The sequence below is a fragment of the Astyanax mexicanus genome, chromosome 4 (assembly GCF_023375975.1).
Source record: "Astyanax mexicanus isolate ESR-SI-001 chromosome 4, AstMex3_surface, whole genome shotgun sequence".
NCBI lineage: Eukaryota > Metazoa > Chordata > Actinopteri > Characiformes > Acestrorhamphidae > Astyanax > Astyanax mexicanus.
The window spans coordinates 1,236,163-1,258,260 of NC_064411.1; the positions used below are offsets into that span (position 1 = coordinate 1,236,163).

Here is a 22,098-nt window from a genome sequence, read left to right on the forward strand (position 1 = left end):
TCATTACCTGAGGGGTTCACTTACTTTTTCCACCCTGCACTGTGAATAATAATTATATTTTTGTGTGGTTTTAGTTTAAGCAGACTGTGTTTGTCTATTGTGACATAGATGAAGATCAGAACACATTTAATGACCAATTTATGCAGAAATACAAGTATAATCCCAAAGGGTTCACATACTTTATATTATATTCTGATAATGCACAAGGCGCATAGTGATGCTCATTGCTATCTTACACCCTGCTGCCAACAGTCTATTTTCTTGCCTTCTACTTGCTTCATTTAAATAGCAACTGTGCTTCTGAATATATCTACACTGATGGGCGTGGTGTTCTGGTTATGAAATGAGGTGTGTTCAGGTACATTTCTGGAGTTTTGCTTGTTTATCTTGGTAACAGAAAACACAGGAGCTCCACTGACTGAATACAACCTAGACAGGAACCAACAGTCAGACGTTCATCGCTATCTCGGAAGTGTATTGCACTCCCGTACCGTGTTCCAGAATAGAAAATAAAATTAAACATTATCTTACCTCAACACAAAATATAGGTAATTGACGTGTTACATGTGTTAACATGTGTTAATGTGTGAAAAGTGCAGAAGCGCTGTATTGTTACAATAGCAATACGCCAAAGTCAGAGCTCATCTGGCTATTAAAGGGAATGATGAGCAAGTGACTTGTTGATTGGTTTATTTCATGGTTAATAAGTGAAGAGAACTAGAACTAGATGCGCAAGGTGTACTTTTCCCGACGTTATGATAGCAAAGACACGCCCTAAATCAAGCTGTACATGGTGCATGTTTGATGTCTCACCTATAAATCGTTAAAATACGACCCATAGTGTTTATTACAGCTTTTTTTTACTATTCATATAACCATATAGAATATGATGTTTTATTGTATATAATCTCTTATCTTATATTATTTTACACTGTTACTGTATTTAGAATTACGGGCTGTAATTATACTGGTTACTGTTGGGGAGACTGAGGTAAAAACTAATATGGGGTAAATTTAAAGTGTTTTTATGTAAATAAACTAAATCTAAATAGAACCGAATAGAATAGCTTTTGATCATCATTTCAAAACTTCCCATAATATTTAATATTATCATTATCTCTGCATTTTAATTCTGCGTCTTCAGAGGATATTTGTTAAAGTTTTTGAATCTTAAATAAACTTTTTGTCATTCTAAGTGATTTTTATGTGTGTTGTGATGAAATCTGAAGGGTTGGTTAATCACCAGAACCTTTAAACTTACATCCCTCATTCCAAAAACGTGTTTTAACACTGTGTAAAATGTAAATTAATAACTAGAAATAGAGAATGAAACGATTTGTAAATCATATAGATAAATATTCAATTTATAATATATTAAAGAAACACACAGATACTGAAGATTAGACATTTTATCGTTTAATAAATAACATTATTTTTTTTAGAACCTGATGGCAGAAACACATCTTAACTTTAGTAAAGTTGAAACAGGTTCACGTTTACCATTCTTTAGCATCCCCTCTTCTTTTACTGTCTTTCCACAAAGTTGAAATATCAATCAATCAACCAATCAACCAATCAACCTCTATTGGTGGATACCTTGAGGGTAACCCTCATTTTCAATGTAGCCGATCATTTACATAAAATTAAAGGGATTGAAACTATAGTTTAAATTATAAAAACAAGCGAACAATGTAAGATTTAATTAGGAAAAAATAAAATAAAATTCAAAATAAAAGGATATGCAAACAGGTTAAAATGTAGAACAATAAAACAAAGAGATAAATACGTAGAATAAAGAAATATAAACACAGTTTTAAAAAAAATAAAGGACTAAAATAAACACAATAAAAAAGTAAAAAAAAGTAAATGATGGAACTAAAATAAATAATAATGATAAGTAAAACATTTATAAAAAAAAGGAAATAAAAATGTAAAAGGACAAAAGTAAAGGTAGTAACAAAACAAATAAAAGGATGAAATAAATAAAATAAATTAAATAAAAGGGTAAATGGTAAAACATAAAATTAAATAAATAAAAAAGACAAATAATTAAAATAAATAAAGGTAAAAGTGGTTAGATATTTAAAGGTTAAAATGAGTTAGTTAGTGACACCAAATAGGCAACAGATATTTAAGATTTAAGATTTCAATAAAAGATTTAAAAGGTTTTAATGGGGTGTCCTTACTGTTCTGCAAAAACTACAAATAATAGGTATTATATTTTTATAAAATCAGCTCTATTGTTCTTTTTTTTATAGTGTGTTGGACTGAAGAGGCCAGTTAAAAGGTGATAAAGTGTAAAACTCTACCATTAAAAACCTGCTTTAACCTCTGGTCCATTTACTGTGTGAATGTGGTAAAAGCGGAGTTGGTGACGCCACAGCTAAGCGGAAACTGTGCAGAACAGAACAGAGAAACAACAACCACAATCCAAACTCAAACTGTCGCACAGCATTAAAATAGCATCTTAAAATGATTCAATTAGGATTAAATTAGGTTTATAGTCCATCAAAAGAGTAAAAACTTATTTTTGCTTATGTGTCATACTTACATTTTTCAGATTATCAAACACACTTTTAATATCAGACAAATATAACCTGAGTAAATATAAAAAGCAGAATGACCTGCAGAACAAAGAAATCACTTATATAATAGAAGCTGTCTGACAACATGAAGCAGATAAAAGATCTCAACAAAAAGCAGCACATTATTATTATTATTATTATCAAATCCACCATCTGAAGAAACTCAACAACAGATGAGAAAAAAAATATTTCTAAAGCTTTGAGACTCCAGAGAACCACAGTGATTCACTATTATTATTCACTAATGGAGAAAAAACTAATGGAACACTGGTGAACCTTCCCAGGAGTGACCGGCCGACCGAACAAAATTACTCCAAAAGGGCATGAACAACTCATCCAGGAGATCCATAAAAAAGAACCCAGAACAACATTTAAAGAACTGCAGGATCTCACTAAAGCCTCGGTTAAGATCAGAGTTAATTAATGATTCAATAATAAGAATAATAAGAGACTTTGGGTGAAAATGGTCTCTATGGGAGAATTCCAAGATAAAAAACACTGCTGACCAAAAACAGAAGAACACAACGACCCGCCTCACATTTTTACCAACTAACATCTTGATGATCTCCAGGACAAATTTAGGTAAATATTCTTTACAGGACTGACGAGACAAAAGTGGAGCTTTTTGGAAGGTGTGTGTCCATCTGTTACATCTGGTGTAAAACTATAAAACACATCATTTCAGAAGTTAAACATGGTGGTGGTAGTGTTGTGATGGTCTGGGGCTGCTTTGCTGTTCGTGATCCTCAAGCTCAGGAATACTTGGGTTCTGCAGCAGGACAATGACCCAAAGCACACAAACAAAAAGTTCACTGTCTCTGGATATATTAATAAAGTAAATGAAGGTTTTGGAGGATCTAGTTAAAGTCTGATTGAGATGCTGTGAATGATCTTAAACAGGACTTTTATGCTGGAAAATCCTCCAATGTGAGATGTGAGAATGTTTTTTTTTTTTTGCGTACATTAAAAAATCTAAAAACAAGTTTAAGGCAGGGAGGAGTTTCAGAACGAGCTTTAATAAAAACTTCCTGTTTAAGTGAAATAGGAAGTTTCTAAAACGCCCTGCAATGGAGACGAAGCTGCAGCTGATCTTCACTCTCTCCACTCTGATCTCCATCACAGGTAAAACCTTCTCTAAACTTCATCATTATAGAGAGTAAATATATTTTAGACTGCATCTGCTGATGGTAAATGTCAGTGATTAGATACATACAGGGTTTGGGATTATTATGGATGAATTACTGTGTTAAAATAACTTTGGATAACCTTAAATTATGCTAATATAATAAATACAAAAGAGAAATATTTTCTGCATAAATTTATATGAAACCACCTATATTTCTAAACCATAACAATATACCAAACTATCTCATCTTCACATCTAACGAGTCTACTGTCTACTACATTATATATACCCTCACTGCTGGACTCAACTTTATCTCCACTACTGCAGGAACTTAACAGGGGAAATGCAAAACTTTTAAAAGTGTGTAAAAAGTAAAATAATTCATATATAAGATTATTTTGGTCCATTTATCATGAAATATTGATCTAAAATGATGCAAAAAACATTAAAAGGTAGATCCCAACTCTCTACAGAAAATATAATATTTCATTAGATCTGCTGTTAAACTGATAATCATGAGATTTTAATGCTAAACTTAAACATCACCACTGGTAGCTTCCACGCATTCAATCCACCTATATTAAAATGAACTGATCCTGAACTGATGCACTGGTGCCACCTGGAGGCAGAATAACGCAACAGCACTACTGAAACAGCACTACTCAAATCTAAAGAACTAATCAAGCTCCGTGGAAAGTCATGTGACTTTCCCGTCAAAATAAAAGTCCGCTTCTAAAATATTCATTTTAAACATAAATGATTCGTTTTTGAAGTGATTTTACTGAGAAGAAGGTTCGGTAAGACAGAAAAGAAGTGGAATTTCACTCTGCCACACAGGTTTGTTTTAAATAACGTCGATTGTCTTACTAATTTAACAGAAAACTCCATATTGTACTGTATTAATACACAGAATAAAACATGTTAGCAAAAGAAAGTATCTATGCCCATTCTGTTTAATAAAACACTGTTAAATGGACCAAACTAATAATCAACAATTCTGATAATTTCCACTCAATTAAATATATACAGTATTAAGATTCTGACACAAAACTAATTGTAACAACAGATATTTTTTAATTAATAGTATCATTTGGTAAACTATTGATTAATTGTATTATAATAGTGAGTGTTTAGCTGTATTTCACGGTTTTACACATTTATAATTTAATATTTACACATTCTTACAGCTCTAATACAGAAATACATAATAAAATTGTAAATAAACCACAGACACTTATTGTAAAGTAACCAATAACGTATTCTCCTCTCTCTTTTCTCTCTGCAGGATCCAGTGATCCAGTGTTCAGAGTGGTTGGAGATTCTGTTCAGCTGGAGATAAAGGAATCTGTTTCAGAGTTTGATGACTTTTTCTGGATATTTAGTGAATCTGTTCCTGTTCTAAGATATTATAAGGAATTTAAACATATTAAACTCTACCCCCGTTATAAAGACAGAGTGGAGATTAATGAGGAAACCTGCAGTCTGATCCTGAAGAATCTACAGAAGACTGATAGTGGACTGTATGAAGTAAAAGCAGCCAATCCAGAAAAGACAACTTCTGCTACGTACAGACTCTCTGTTTTAGGTAAGTCATTCCAGCACATCAGACATGTTTTATTTGAACATATTTTAATATACTGTAGAAAACAAAGGTGCTCTACAATGAAACACTATATCTATATCTAAACAGATAAAAGTTAATAGTTATTGGTTCACTAATGAACTCTTTCACTATTCACCATTTACTACAGATATAAACTGACGAGGAAACGACTAAACAAACCATCTCTGTTTCTGTCTCGTCTGATAAACACCACCACACTGCTTTATGATATACAGTATACTAGCGTACATCATCTGTACACTACATTCTGCAGGATACATTATGGGTTTTAATAGTGAACTATAAAGGGTATTAAATGTACTGTTCAGTTTATAAGCCGATTTATAACCCGACAACCCGATAACCTAAATTATAACCTGATAACCTGATTTATACCTTGTTAACCCGATTTATACCCCTTTTTATAACCTTATAACCCAATTTATAACCCGATTTATACCCCGTCAACCCGATTTATAACCTTATAACCCGATTGATAACACGATTTATACCCCGTGAACCCGATTTATAACCTTATAACCCGATTGATAACACGATTTATAACCTTATAACCCGATTGATAACACGATTTATACCCTGTCAACCCGATTTATAACCTTATAACCCGATTGATAACACGATTTACACCCCGATAACCCGATTTACAACCTTATAACCCGATTGATAACCTGATTTATAAACCGATAACCCGACTTATAACCCGATAACCTGACTTATAATCCAATTGACAAACCAATTGATAACCCAACTTATAACCCGATTTATGCAAATATGTTACTGAGTATCCACCTAGCAATCAATTAACACCTCAGGAACCACTTAGCAACACCATAGCAACCACCACAGATACCATACCAACGCTTTAGCAACCAGCTAGCAACACCATAGCAATCACCACAAATACCATAGGAACACCTTAGCAACCACCACAAACACCATAGCTATCACCTAGCAACATCATAGCAACAACCATAGCGACTCGTAGGAGCCATTTTAGCTGCGCACTTTTCTAGTTATAAAATAATCTTCTGCTGTCACAATGCTAAGCTAGGCTAGTCTAGGCTATGTATCTACTGTGATCCACTGCAGTGAATTAAACCAGCCCATAATTATAAATAATGTGTTTTATTCTGAGATAAAATATCAGGGTGTAAAATAATGCTTATAAAACCACATCTGAGCATTTCTATAAATTCACTATTCATACAACACAATTACTAACTCACTATTACATCCTACTGCACTTTACTCTCTCCTGCTGATCTGTGATCAGTTACTGTGGTCTGGTTTGGTTCCTCAGATCCAGTGGAGGCTCCAGTTCTGACTGTCTATAACACCACTGACCCCTGTAACTCCACCCTCACCTGCAGAGGTCACGACCTCTCAATCAACTCCACCTGTTATAAAGAGACCTGTGAGGAGAAGGAAGTGACATCAACTGGAGGCGTCGCCCTTTCCCTGTCAGTACGAGACGGCGTCATCATCTGTAACCATAGCAACCCGGTCAGCTGGAAGCAGGAGAATATAACATTTACAGAACTCTGTGCTCATACAGGTACACACACACACACACACACACACACACACACACACACAGTGGTGTGAAAAATGTTTTTTTTTAGCATGTTTGTTACTCCTAAAATATTTCAGATCATAAAACAACAGTCAGCTCTCTTATAGCCCTTCTGAGTTCATCTGCAGGACGTGAAGATAAACACTGGGTTTATTCTGTGTGTTTCAGGTGCAGTGTCTCCCCTGCTGGTGTGTCTGTGTGTTTAGTGAAGACTGGACTGTATTCCATCATTCTGATCATCCTGCTGTCTGCAGTCATCACTGTTCACATCCGATAGAGACGCAACAACCCATCCTAAACTCATTAATATTCAGTGATGATTATACTGATCATAGTTCTGTTATTATGGTCTGGAGTAAAAATGTGTTTAAACACTCCTCTCTTTAATTTATCACATGATAGCAGCGGTTTAATGAACAATGTGTAATTTCTGTTCACAATTTCTGTAATTTATGTGAACGATTTCTTTATTTTGAGTGAATTATTTTTTTTTATTTGAGCGAATTATTTCTTTATTTTGAGTGAACGTTTTTTTTTTATTTAAGAGAACGTTTTCTTAATTCTAAATGAATGATTTTTTATTTGAGTGAATGATTTCATTATTTAGAGTGAATAATTTTTTCATTTGTGCGAATCATTTCATTATTTAGAGCGAATGATTTTTTTTATTTGAGCGAATTATTTCATTATTTAGAGCGAATGATTTTTTTTATTTGAGCGAATTATTTCTTTATTTAGAGCGAATGATTTTTTTATTTGAGCGAATTATTTCTTTATTTAGAGTGAATTATTTTTTTATTTGAGCGAATTATTTTTTATTTGAGCAAATGATTGTTTTTAATTTGAGCGATTTCTTTAATTAGAGCGAATGATTTTTATGTGCACAAAAAAAAGTTTTTTTTTTTATCTCATGTGCACAAAAGCAGAATAAATACACGTCTGCAGTGCTGTTTATATCTGCTATAATGGCATTTAGGGTCATTTTAAAAAAAATAAATCATTTACTTCGATAGTAAAGTAAAAAATATTCATAGTATTTTAAGGGAAATTAGATTAATTACTTGGGCTGCCAGTTTAAGAAGGGAAAGGAGCATTTTCTTCTCATGGTCTGTTACAGGGCTGCTGTGATTACTATCAGTTATCTACATTTATAAACTGCTGATTATTAATGCTATAGTGTTACAGTTATATAATACAGTGTGCAGATTTTGCTGTGTTGGCTTCCCTGTAGCCGAGCCTTTATCTGCTGCTTCGCGGAGGTTATGCACTCTTTTAGTTTGGTTTCTGCGTTTTATTTTATTATTTCACAGTTTATTTTGACAATACTGGTAGCTATACAAATATATAATCTATTCATTTCACTCATAGAAAAATATTAAAGGTAAAATTGAATTGAATTGTTTGTGGTGACTGTTTAATCTTGTTCTGTTTAAACATACCATTGTGAGTTTTCACAATTTTATAAACCGTGATATTGTATTGTGGCACTGTGAAAAGTTAAAGCTTTATCCCAGCTATGGAGTATGTAAAAAAAAAAATATGAGAAAAATTAGGTTAAATGTATATTATTATCAGCTGAACATTCAGCAAGTCTCTTCAGACTCCTAAAAAGGTATATAAAAAGAATAATTTACTATGACTTTTTTTACCCAATCAAGTGAAGGAAAGAGAGGGAGAGGAAGAAAGAAGGTGATTCTGATTGGCCTGTTTTCTGCAAATTGTCTGGGAGTCAACCAATCAGTGTTTAGTGTGGGTGGGCACTCTTTTTTTCTCCTTGTTCAGGAGCATCATGGCTCCCATCAAAACTCATTTTACCTCAGACTACTCTAAAGTATATCCATGTCTGGTAAAAGTAAAAAACAGTGAAAATTTTGCCGCTGTAGAGTTTGTTATGGTGATTTTGTATTTTTATATATATACTGACAGTGTTCTGCCTCTGCACTGGGTTTAGTTTAGAATCCAGGTTATTCTTATTCATATTAAGGTCATAATTTTTATTCATATTAACGTACCAGAATCTGATAAAAAAAAAAAAAATCTGACAGCAGTATATGTGATCAGAAACAACAGACACATAGATTTTAGAACTAGATACTCTCTGTCTCGACTTAGTTATATGAGCTTAATGCACATTAACACCCGGATTTTGGTGCATGTGTTTGTATTTTTAGTTTTGTGAGGGTGCAAAAAAAAAATGCATTGCGCAGCTCAAAACATGCAAAAGGCATGCACTCATTCTCTTAATTAATCATGGGTGTGTTTAATTTTGGGTGTAACGTGAAATAAACATAAATCAGTGTATCAGTTGTCATTCCCTTTAAGAGCCGGATGAGCTCTGACTTTGGCGCGTTCGTATCTTAACAGTGCGGAGCTTTGCACATCTCAGCGGATTAAAATAAGCTGCTTGTTCACACTGTGAAGAAACACCAGCAGCTCATTTAAGCTCTTTTTATTCTGTTTATTGTTGAGTTAAAAGTCGGGTTTGCGCTCCTGCATGGCTAAGATAGGATTTGGCCGGCTGACTGTTGACTGTTGTCAGGGTTTTAATCAGTCAGTAGCACACCTGCATTTCCTGCTGCCAAGATAAAAACACTCCACATATTTACCTGATATCATCAGTGTAGGTTCATTACTGAACTCTGATGATATTATAAGAGCGTAGGAACAAGGTGTAAAAATAGACTGTTGCTGGGGTGTGAGATAGCAAAGAGCATGACAATGCACAATGCGCATGGTGTACTATAGAGACCATAGTCTATCTGAAAACTGTCTTACTTTTTAGGATTTTGTGATTGGGACCCAAAAACATTTAATAGTCTACAATTTTCACATTTTATGCATCATGTTATACACTGGCATGATCAATACAAACATACATATACAAAATCTTGTAATTCCTTTATTTGGTAATTAAACTCATTTTTAATTGTGCATTGAGCAACACAGGACGCGATTTGTTCTTTATCTCCATAAATGTTCAATACACAGGTCTGTCACACACACACACTAAATTTAACAATAATAAACACCCCCTTCCCCTCTACCCTTGTGTGTGTGTGTGTGTGTGTGTGCATGTTGCTGTCATGGTTCAACACTGAAGAAAATGTGTTAATGCAGGCGTGAAACAGCACTCAGCACCAGGAAACCAAATACGCTTTTAAAGTTTAAGTGGGTGAAGGTTTATTAGTGCAGCATCACTGAGACACATTCTGAGAACATAAACAACATATGACTCTTCTATCACACCTTCACACATCGAGACAAAGAGATCATGAGATTATTGCTGTAATGTTTTCCATTAAACTGCTTTAGTAAACATCCTTAAAGCACTCTGAGTCTCAATTCACTCTTTTCTCAGCCTTTAACTTTCTCTACCTCCACCCTGTAAAACTGAAGTTTATAAATGTGTTCATTAATATTACATGTTTTATTTTATTTCTCTGTAGTTTGTGTAAAAAGGAGAGAGAATGAAAGAAAAGAGAAAAGAGAAGTAAATAAAAAATAGGAAGTTAAAGAAGGAGTTAAAGAAAGACAGTGAGAAACAAGAAATAGTGGAGATTATGTAAAAGTTCCTGTTATGTGTCAGTTTTATGGTTTTCTAACCTCTTTTCTCTCTGTTTTGTTCTATTTTACCAACTTCTCTACAGATTGTGCTGGACTAAAGAAGCTGCATTGCAGTTTGTCTGTTTCTACTGTCCAAACTAGTGAGATTGTTTGTTAGATACAGCAGGTATGAGGTATGAGGTTGAGTACCTCTGGTTGTTTTTCTAACTAATCTAATAATTCTAACTCTCTGTATATTATATTTACATCTCTGTCAATTTTACTGTCTTAAATCACCTGTGTCATAAAAATATTAAAATAACATTGTTATTTCCACCACCAAACACCTCATATTACTCCTCTCTACCTCTCTAGTTACATAGTTTACATCAAAAACAACAAAATACAGAATCAAATAACATTGCTGTTCTCGTAAAAACGCATAGATGAGACGTGCAGACGCGCTGCGCCATTAAAATAGCAATACGCCAAAATCAAAGCGAACCGAGTCTCTTAAAAGGAATGATGAGCAAGAGACGCTCTGATTGGTTTATTTTACGTTACGCCCAAAATTAACCACACCCATGATTAATTAAGAGAATTAGAACAGGCCTTTTCCATGTTTTAAGCTGCTCAAGGTGTACTTTTCATGTCGTTACGATAGCAAAGACACACTGACACGCCCTCAATCAAGCTGCGTAGTGCACGGTTGATGGCTCACTACAATACCTAAGGCCCTTAGTGTGAATAGGCCTAATCTTACTGAGATTAAACATTTATTTTTTGTAATGTAACGTTTCTAATGTTCGAGATGCATTAATTAAGATGCATTAATCTAACAAAACACTTCCCAGTGTTAAAGCTAAGATCTAACCATTAGAACTGATCTCTGATCGTCTCTACGCGTCCCGCCTGGGGCTGTAAGCATGTTAGGGACTCTTATCTGAGGGACTCTTATCCGGGCGGAGTCTGTCCTTTAAAGGAAGTGACTCTTGTGAATACGGAAGGAGCATTCCAGAGGTTATGGTGTTGTGAGTAGGGCGTGTGTAGCGCTACTCAGTTAAAACACTCAGGTGAGTGCAGCAGGGATCTGAGGATCTGAGGATGTGTGGGCGCTGTTTTATGGGTTCAGGGAGAACCTTTGTTGAGTTTGACTGCGCGATGGCGGAGGCGAGAGCGCGGCGTGTGTTTTGACTGAGGACTGATCGCGCCGCGGGTTGCGTCGAGAAACTCCGCATAGCCTGCCCGGAGCTGAAAGCTAGAGTTATGGGATGTTAACAGTGGTTTTAATAAGCTTCTTGTGCACTTTCTTAAGTAATCAATGCCTTGTTTTAAATGTCAGGGCTCTCTGAATTCCACCAAGGAGGTGTGGAGCTACTTTGAGTCTGAATAACAGTGGAAAAAAGCAATTTATTGGGTCAAAATATGCCCCGATACGGGCGTTGAGTGCTGGGCAAAAAGCACAAAATTACTGGATCTCAGAAAGCTGGAGGTGTGCTACTCAACAAAGGTAGGAACTTTTTATCATGTTTTACTACAGCAAAAGTCCATTTTAACACTAAAAAGTTCTCCTTTAACACTGGGGCTAAAAATAGAGCTAGGAATATATTTGTTTGAGTATTTTACAACGAATTGGCAGAATACTTTGATGTCTGCATAATTTAATGTATACTTAAATTTAATATTATAATAATGAATAATTAATATTATATATGTTTGTTTCACCAAATTCTACAATTATATTATTATTCAGTATTATTCACCTCCTCCCAAGCAGGGTTTGTAACATGCTTACATGTGTGTGTGTATCTCTCTCTCTCTCTCTCTCTCTCTCTCTCTCCAGGATTGGCTCCTTTTTTTAATCTTTCTGTAAAGTAATCACATTTAGCTTTGACTGTCACGTGATTGGTCACGTGATCAGTGTAGAACGAATCAAGCATCGGCACAGTGATTCGAACCAATGCGTGTCGTTTTTTCGACATGCGCCTCGAAGCTTCAGATTAAAGGGTAACATCACTACTGACCTGTGTTTGAACTCCGGACTGTTCACTACTCTGGTATGTTTTATCACTACTGCTGCTGTTTGCCCCTGTTGATACATTTTTTATTTATATTTTTGTTGACTATCCCTTTACTTAATAAAGTCACGTTTTATCTGCATGTGTCTGAGTGTGTGTGTGTGTGTTACATTGTATTCTGTACATTTATTGCAGGTAGTTTTGGATTTCACTCTGTAGTTCTGTAGTGACTGAGAGAACTAAAGATCTTTACTACATCCTGTCATAATCACCTTTGTGGAAGGAGTCTCCTTATACCCAACACTGATTGGTTTGAATCCTGTGTTATTTATTCTGGATGAATCGACCTATAGAAATGCTGTAAAATTATAATGTAATAATAAAAACTTTCACGTAACATTTAGAACATTGTTCTCTTCTCCTGAACACTCGGCGGTTTGTAACGTTTATGATTAAACAGAGACGATATTTAGATTTACAGACAGAAAGTTTCAAATTAGCTCCAACCCTTTCATGCATAGTGTCCACTACAGTGGACGCATATTTAAACGCATTTAAAAAACAAAAGATTTGCAATACATACTCCAAACCACCTGTTTCGCTGTCTTCAAACCCATTCTTTATTGTGTAAAAAAAATGTCTTAATCAGTATTCTCAAAATTGAGATATTCCATCAGAAATCCAAGATGGCGGCCAACAGTGAAAATTACAATATGACCTCTGGAATATCCGTCAAATCTTTTTATTCTGCAAGAAATATCCAGGTATATATTTCTTTCTTATTAAGAATGTAGTAAGGAACACTTTTATGAAAGTTTAACCAAAATTGGTAATGTAGTTTTTTGGTTCTGTGTCAAAATGTAACTGTCCCCTATAGTGGACGTCATGCACCAATGGTAACATTTAGATTAGAAGGACTTTGAGTGAATTTGCTAAATTAGCTATAATTATTGTTATTTTAATATATTATAATACTGTTATAGATATTTTATTACTATTATATTATATAATTGTAGTATTATTATACATATTATATGTATATATGTATTACTGTTATATATTATTATATGTATTATTATGGAAATATTATTATAAACTAATGTGTTAATTGTAAGTATGCTATAATTTATATTATTTATGATATATTCCAATATAACAATAGTAAACTTCTGGTAAAAAATAGGGTAAAATAAGGTAATATTTAGATTAAAACATTATAAAGAAATGTCTCCAACTGCTTGCCTGAGCAATGAGAAGCATGTTTTTTTTATTTATTATTAAATTCTTTTTTAAATTATGTATATATGCTAATTTCCTATTTAATGCACATCTCCACAATGGGAGAGGCTGTATTTTATTTTTGTTATTACTTAGTATATTTTAAAGTTCAGGGGAGCCAATAAAAGTTGTTTTGTGCACTAAATTTGCAAAAAAACAACCTTTATTGGCTGCCCTAAACTTTAAAATGTTTTTCTAGCTGTATAAGTGTGTGTGTGTGTATGAGTGAGTGTATGTATGCTAGCATGTTCAGTTCTGTTGCATTGTTATCCAATGCATGAGTTTAATGAGCTATTTTCTTCTAATTTGTTGATGCGACCAGACCCTTGATACTTTTACCTAAGCTGTTTTTACATTGAAGCATTTGTATAAGATCAGTTCCCAAAATATATTGTTTCTTTGAGCTATAAACATGAAATAGAACATTTTCTACTAAATTGCATTTTATCCCGTTAGTGCATGGTGTCCACTACAGTGGACAGTTGTGTATCTCCGACAGAATAAATAGTAAACAAAAAAAAAACGTATTATGTGTTTTAAGTCCTTCTTGTGAGTAAAACAATACATAGAAAAAAAATCCACATCAGTGATTTAATAATTCATGCATGAAAGGGTTAAATCACTGAAATTTATCTCAGTTATTCATTTTTAATAACCCTATTTATCCTGTTATGATAAACTGTATATAAAAACTCATCGAGCTGTAGGTGATGATTACAGATGTGTGAGTATATAAAATTATGAGCAACTTCTGACTGTACCAACCCCTAACAAAACGATACAAACAGAGACATTTAAATACTGGACAAATTAAAAGATCTTTTTTCAAATCTTTATTTTATTAAAACAATACTAAAATAATAAGAAGTAAACTTTCTCCACGTATAAAGAAATTTTCACCTAAAACATTTTTTAAACTTTCTTCTAAAACATTCTCTAGATGTAAAAACAGAGTGGCTGAACAACTCACTCTGCTGACGCCATCAACACCCATCACCCCCAGCCCTTTAGACTGTAAAAGGATGTCATTTCTGAACAGTGTGTGTGGTGTGTACACAGGATATGTATAACCACAGTAACTGTATCACAGTGAAGTAAAGGCCTAAATATGAGCTTTAAAGCATAGAGATTATAGTTATATAATTATAGTCCTTTCCAAAGTATTGGAACAGTGATGCTGATCTCTTTATTTCTACTGTAGACTAAAAACATTTGTGTTTGAAATTAAAATATAAATATGAGACTAAATATCAATATTTCAGTTTATATTATTAAGGTATTTTTATCTGCATCTGATGCACAGTTCAGAAGATTCAGCACCTTCTGTCTATGTAACCCCCCTCCCCAGTTAATTGGAAGAAAGAAGGGCCTGAGTTCTATCTATTCTTTCCCTTCTCTATATTTGTAGGAATTAAATAAAATAATAGAAAATATAAAACACAATAAAAGGAGTATCACACAGGAATATAAAAACTAGCCAGTAGTTTTCTGAGTGTATCAAACTACAGGGCTTAGAATTGAGGGTCCTTTTCAATACTTTAAACAAAAATAAATAAATAGCAGGCTTCAATCAACAACAGAGTTATTTATTTTAAAAGACAAAGCAGTTTAGTAAATTTTTCCAGATGCGATAGTACAAATACCCAAAATATAAATTTAAGACACAAATTAGAAAGTTATATTTTAACACTATCCCAATTATTTAAATCACTATATTTGTTTAAACTATTACAATTACTGTAACTATTAGAACTATAGTTCAGAATTAGATCTTATTTTAGAATTAGTATCTTAGATTTTAGCTGTAGGTTTGATTTTAGGTTAATATACCACTTTTTCTTACTTTTAGAACTACACTGTCTGCTATATTTTTAAACCCTTAATCAGAAATGTACCTTTTATAGTGTGTTTGTAAAATAAAACTCCACCTTAAATTAGATATGTGGGCCCACTGTAAAGAACAGACTCATAAAGAACAGAATTGTAGCTGAAATGAACAGAACTGAAGGGTGCAGGTCTGGTTCGGAGCTTAATGTCCGCTTCACTCTACCGAGCAGAAATAAGAGTTTCAGATTTACCTCAGATTCAGTGAATATGAGCGGGAGCAGAGCGCGGCGGGGTCCTGCAGCACGGAGGAGCGCTTCCCCTCAGAGGAACTCTCTGGTTAGCGCTAGCTGGTTAGCAGTGTTAGCGGGTCCTGGTGTTCAGTGAGGGCGGAGAGAGCAGCACTCAGTCCGGGGAACAGTCTGTCGGAGCGGCGCTGCAGCGGAGAGTTCACGGCTAGCGCAGAGCAGCTAATACACGAGCTAGCTAAACACAGCTAGCCGCGCTGGCTAAGCTAACAGAGCTAACAGAACTTCACTTAGAGAGATTATCCCAGCTTTATCCACCGGTACACTCTCAGTATGGACTTCAGTGTCCTTAAAGTTACCGGTTAGTTTAGTTAATACTGATTATTAGTGAATTTAGTTCAGCCTGTGAGGAACTTTATCCTCCTCGCCTCTCCCGCGCTGCTACTCCTCCCTCGTTCCGGCGCTGGGCCCCTTCCCAATCCTCTACTCCACCCTTCACCTGTACACTTCTCCCCTCAGTAGCGCCCTTAATCACCTTTAAAGGTGAGTTCAGATAAGTACCAGATAAAGACAGATTATAAGTAAATCAGTGGGTATTTCTGTTTTGTAAGGAACTTAAAATATTAATAAGAGAGTTAAAAGGTTATTAAAACCTCCAGAGTGTAAATATGTGAGGTATAAGTTGAGTTAAAGTGTTTGTTTTAACTGCTAAAGCTGTTAAAGGCTAGCAGGCGGAAGCTAGCAGCGATTAGCATTAGCGATCGGGTTAAATGTGTAAATATATCAAGTGTAAAATATGGCTGTTAATGACTATTTTGAGCATGCTAGTACTATTTTAAACAATTACTATGAATTTATATGACTTTATTTATTTTACTGTATTTATTAGTGTGCCTATTTTAGTACTAGAGAGTTTTTACACTTATCAGTAAAAGTATTGGATCATGTGACTCTCAGGTGTGTTCTGTTGCCCAGGTGTGTCCTGCACGGCCGTGCAGAGACCTTTGGAGGGGCAGGTGTTCAAAGTGAAAAGGGGGCACATCAAGCACAAATTTAAAAACACTATACAGAAACATACCTTACAATATAACCCATTGATCTGTGGTGTTACTGTACACTACAAATGAACAGAAGTGAGGTTAGATTAGTGTTTCTGCACCCTGTTCCTGCATTTTCTACTGCATATTCCCACTGTTCTGCGTATACTACAGCTTCCTCTGCTTTAAAGGCACCTAATAAATTAAGTGGTGTCATGATGTGTTTAATACACTGCTGATATACATAATGATTAATTCATGCTCAATAGGGGGCTGAGGGATTTTAACAGGTAAACTCAATAAAGGATTGTTAATTAGCTAATCAGTTTTAGTTCAGTGATCAGGGTTAAGAAACTGTTTTAAACTGCCAACATTACCCAGTGTTGTACTCAATTCTAATAATCCTCTACATCCAGCTTCTAGCTAACTAGTTATCTAAATGGGTTTTCATTCATTATAGTTAACAGTAAATCCTGCAATCCTAAATTATTGAACACAATATGAAAATTAAATAGTTATTGGCTGATCAGGAACATCACGTCTAGGTAATTCCAAAGTTAATCTAACTGACTAGACACAAACTGTATTTTATTAAGCACACAGTGGGTTTGATCTGTGTGTTTTGAGACAGAGACGTGTATTTTGTAATCAGCTATCAGAAACAGTGTCATCACGGTAGATGGTTAGCTCTGTTACCTTTCTTTTAGAAAAATCCCCGTATATCCAGATTAATTTTAACCTATGTGTTAAAACTCGCTCCGCAAAACCAGCAAGCTGATTGGCTGTTTCTCCTGAAAGGCCGGACTTTATCCGTCAGCAGGCACCATGATTGGCTTAAGAGCTTTCCCTTTCATACAGTCCATTAATACACTTTTTTATATAATATAATACAGGGGAAATTTACGAGAAAATACTAATATGTTAAGACGGCGGGAAAGAGGGGTAAAATATGGTAGTTTCCGGGCCAAAACGGGTATAACTTACAAAAAAAAAAAAAAAAGACAAAAGAGCACTTTGGGCAGTAAGTGCACAACAATAAGACAAGAGTTTGGAGTCCTATAAAACAGGAAAATCAAAGGGTTATTATATCACACCACTAAATTCTTAAAGATTTTTTCTCATGTACTCAAAATATATGTTTCAAGTGATATTACTGTATAATTTTGGAGTAAAGGGATACCAAACTTAGGAAAAACCTAAATTAATGTTGTGTTCATTGTAATATTTAGAGCAGAACTGTGCTCTTACCCTGATAATTGAACCTTCACACTCTGCTCTTACTGGTGCAATGTGCAATTAATGAAGATTGAACACCAGGCTGCTCCAATTTAGCCATGAAACCTAAAATCCCACACTAAAATGATGACAGGTGTTTCAGTTTCATTGTACAACTCCTGTAGTTCTGTGTTGAGGACATCAGTACATATTTCAGTGTACATCTGAACAGACATTTATTTATAAACTCTGACTTTACTCAGTTGCTTCATATGAACTCATTCATGTTGGACTCACTTTAAGTGCGTATTTACCATGACAGAGATTTACTGTCATGGCATGGCTAGTTCTTGTGATAAACGTGTTTCAAGGTAAATGTTGTTAGAAATCTAAAAGTAAATCACTGTAGCACCTCTTCTTACTCTTCAGTTAAACCCTCCTTCCTCTAAGGAAGTCGAGGTTTCGTTATACATCATGTTCAGGCCGTGTCTTGCTCAGTTGACGCTTGAACACACAGTAAGATGGCTGGTGCTGTTTTCGCACAGTTGATCGTTGCTCTGTCCGTCCTCTTCTCAACTGCAGGTACAGATGCTTTTAATCTTCAGTATTTCTGTTTTTCTGTTTCAGTAATTATCTTAGTTATATTTACATCATTAATAAATCCATCAATATTAAATCATTACTGAGTTATTATTTTTTTCTGCCATTCTGTCACAGTTCTTGATATTTCACTTAATAGAATACATTTTTTCTTCAACTCGTCCTATAAACCCCCCCCCCATTTTTTTTTGCTACAACCTTGTATAGAACAGAATCACAGATTTACTGCTATACATTTGCCTTTGTTTTAGACAGAATGTAATAAGAAAGTTATTTTGCAGACTGTGTATATATTAATTATGTATTTATTTAACACTGCACAAATAAATAACAATATGTGCAAAATAAAATAACTTTAAATGTAATGAGTTTAAAGTGATAGCTGTGTTTAAATACTGAACATATTAAAGTAAGAAGCATATAAGGCTTATTAACTGCAAAATGTTTTTTTTTTAATCGTTTGTAAACAGTCATGTAAAATAGAGCCGAGCCTCAAGACTTGCGATTCTATTAAACACAGTTGATTCTAGCGGAGCACAGGATGCAAATCTGAATTGACTAAAACTTTCAGTCCTAACAACCACCTGTATGTGTTATAACTGATTATTAATGATCTTTAAGCCATTTACTACCTAATTAGTAACCATTAATAAACCAATTGTAAGCCATTTATAAACCCTTTATAAAGGTAGTTTTATTTTAACGTGGTACCCTTAAGTCCAACTGTAAACTTTAAAAATTAGGATATATAAATTTATATAATGCAGTGTGTCAGTTGTCTATGATTGGGGGTCATATAAAGCTGCTTTAAATCTGTAACACTATATAGAATTAAAATTGCCGGACTAAAAAAAATTATATTACAATGTTTTTTTTTTTTTTTTTTTGAGTGGGCAGTTTCTATTATAAGTTAACTGTTCTAGAGTAATATCATGATATTTACATCCTACATCTTACAATTACATTTGGTTACATCTAAAGCACATTTTTAAGGTATTGGAATAAATGATCAAAATAATCCAATTTATCCCATTCGAATAAACAACCTGAAACATGGTAATATTATTAATTTATGTTTGTATATACGTACATATAAACGCTTTTCCAGTGAAAAGACGTCTAATTTAGGTTGAAAGAATTAATATAGACAAAAATCATGGTTTATCAATGGTTTATTTCATATTTAATGATTTTTAAAATTTAATTTGGTAACACTTCCCACGAAACCCTGTATTAATAATGCATTATGAATGCATTCATAATGCACGATATGACATGCATAATACCTTATAATGACTGTAATAAGCCCGTATAATAACTCATAAGTACTCATTCATAACACATTATAAACTACAAGTATGAGGGTTTATAAAGAAACAGCGTATAATACCTTATAATATCTGTTCATAAGAACATTGTACAATGTAGTGTTGTAATGTAATAACACAGATTTGGTATATTTTGGTATAATGCGTTATAACATGCAGCTATGATTTCTCAAATTAAGCTTTTTTAAAAGTACGTAACACATTATAAAGCCTTATATACAGTCATTACTGACTTTAAGCGAAGTGAGTTTTCACATGCTTTTTAAACGTGAAGTAGGGGGCTCACTGTAATGTCTTATAGAGCATTATGAGTGCTCTTTACTGGCTTTAGGTGAAGTGTGTTTTCAAATGCCTACAGTAAGGCACAACAACATTTACGTCACGTTTAAAAGGCATATGAAAACACACTTCACTTAAAACCTGTAAAGAACAGGCTTTATAATGTATTGTATAATTTTATAAAAGCTTAATCTGAGAAGTCATAGCTGCATATTATAATGCATTATAAGAATATATACCAAATCTGTGTTATAGTGCATTACAACACTACACTGTACAATGTTCTTATGAACAGGTGTTATAAGCCCTTTCTTTATAAACCATTATACTTGTAGTTTATAATGTGTTATGAATGTCGCTCTAAGTACATATGAGTTATTAAACAGGCTTATAACAGTCATTATAAGGTATTATTATGCATGTCATATAGTGCATTATAAATGCATTCATAATGCATTATAAATACAGGGTTCATAGGAAGTTGTTACCTTTAATTTAAGGCCACTTCTGTATAAAAACATTTTATGGAGACCAGAGTTTCAGTTCAAACAACCCCTTCAAACACACACCCAAATACCACACTGGCCACACTTTAAATTTACCAATAAAAAGTCTCCCAAATAAATATGTAGGAATACAACAAATATATATAGCTCCATAAAAATTTTTGAGTTTTTTTGTCAGCTAGGAATATTTTATTTTGGAACAAGTAAATTGTTTACATTATACCATTGTTACATAAAATCATTTGTTGAGGTTCAAATGAAAAAGCTTGTGATACTGTTAAAAAAAAAAGAGAGAGCACTTAAAAATGATGAGTTTCTTTGATTTTACCGAATTAAAAACCTCTGTAATATATCCAAGAGGAAGATGGATGATCACAAGCCATCAAACCACCAAACTGAACTGCTTGAATTTTTGCACCAGGAGTAAAGCAGCATAAAGTTATCCAAAAGCAGTGTGCAAGACTGGTGGAGGAGAACATGATGCCAAGATGCATGAAAAAAACTGTGATTAAAAACCAACCAGGGTTATTCCACCAAATATTAGTTTCTGAACTCTTAAAACTTTATGAATATGAACTTGTTTTCATTGCGTTATTTGAGGTCTGAAAGCTCTGCATCTTTTTTGTTCTTTCAGTCATTTGATCTAAATGACAACATATTTATTTGGAATTTGGAAGAAATGTTGTCTGTAGTTTACAGACAAGCAATTTCTCATTTTTTTTTCCAGAGCTGTATATAATTAACTGGGCTGAGCTCTAGATCTTTTCAGCTGCTACTCGGCTGTATATCTCCCCCCATCACTAGTGATGCTCCCCCAACACCAGGAGGGTTAAGAAGACTAGCACACACCTCCTCCGATACATGTGAAGTCAGACTCCGCTTTTTTTTTAACTGCTGCTGATGCTGATGTAGCATTACCGAGTAGCATCACAGCGCTAACGCTAGGAGGAAAGCAGCACAGCAACTCGGTTCTGATACATCAGCTCACAGATGCAGCCTTGTACTGATCCACATCACACTAGGAGTGATTAGGGGAAAGAGAGGGCACCATCTACTGTACTGTACCCACCTAGAGAGAGAGCAAGACCAACTGTGCTCTCTCTGGGCTGTGGTAGCTGATGGCAAGCTGCATGACCGGGATTCAAACCAGCCATTTTCCTATCATAGTGGCAGCACCTTAGTCCGCTGTAATCTGTAGTGAGATCATCTCAAATGTTCTGGGCTGAACAGAAACAGAACATGACTATATATGGTGTTTTCACACCAGCACTGTTTGTTCACACCAGTTCATTAGTACTCTCCGTGTGGTTAATT

The 22,098-nt window shown here is 34.3% G+C and overlaps 1 protein-coding gene across 1 annotated transcript in view; it reads left to right on the forward strand.

Annotated features, from left to right (window-relative positions):
• Window positions 1-3,646: 3,646 nt before the first annotated feature.
• The window catches only part of LOC111191238 (SLAM family member 9-like), a 32,586-nt gene continuing 14,134 nt past the window's right edge, over window positions 3,647-22,098 (forward strand). Inside the window, exons 1-3 of the mRNA XM_049477837.1 lie at window positions 3,647-3,707; window positions 4,997-5,296; window positions 6,636-6,890. Of these exons, the coding sequence (XP_049333794.1) occupies window positions 3,653-3,707; window positions 4,997-5,296; window positions 6,636-6,890 (610 nt within the window). The 5' untranslated portion in view covers window positions 3,647-3,652. The remainder of the gene's footprint in view (window positions 3,708-4,996; window positions 5,297-6,635; window positions 6,891-22,098) is intronic.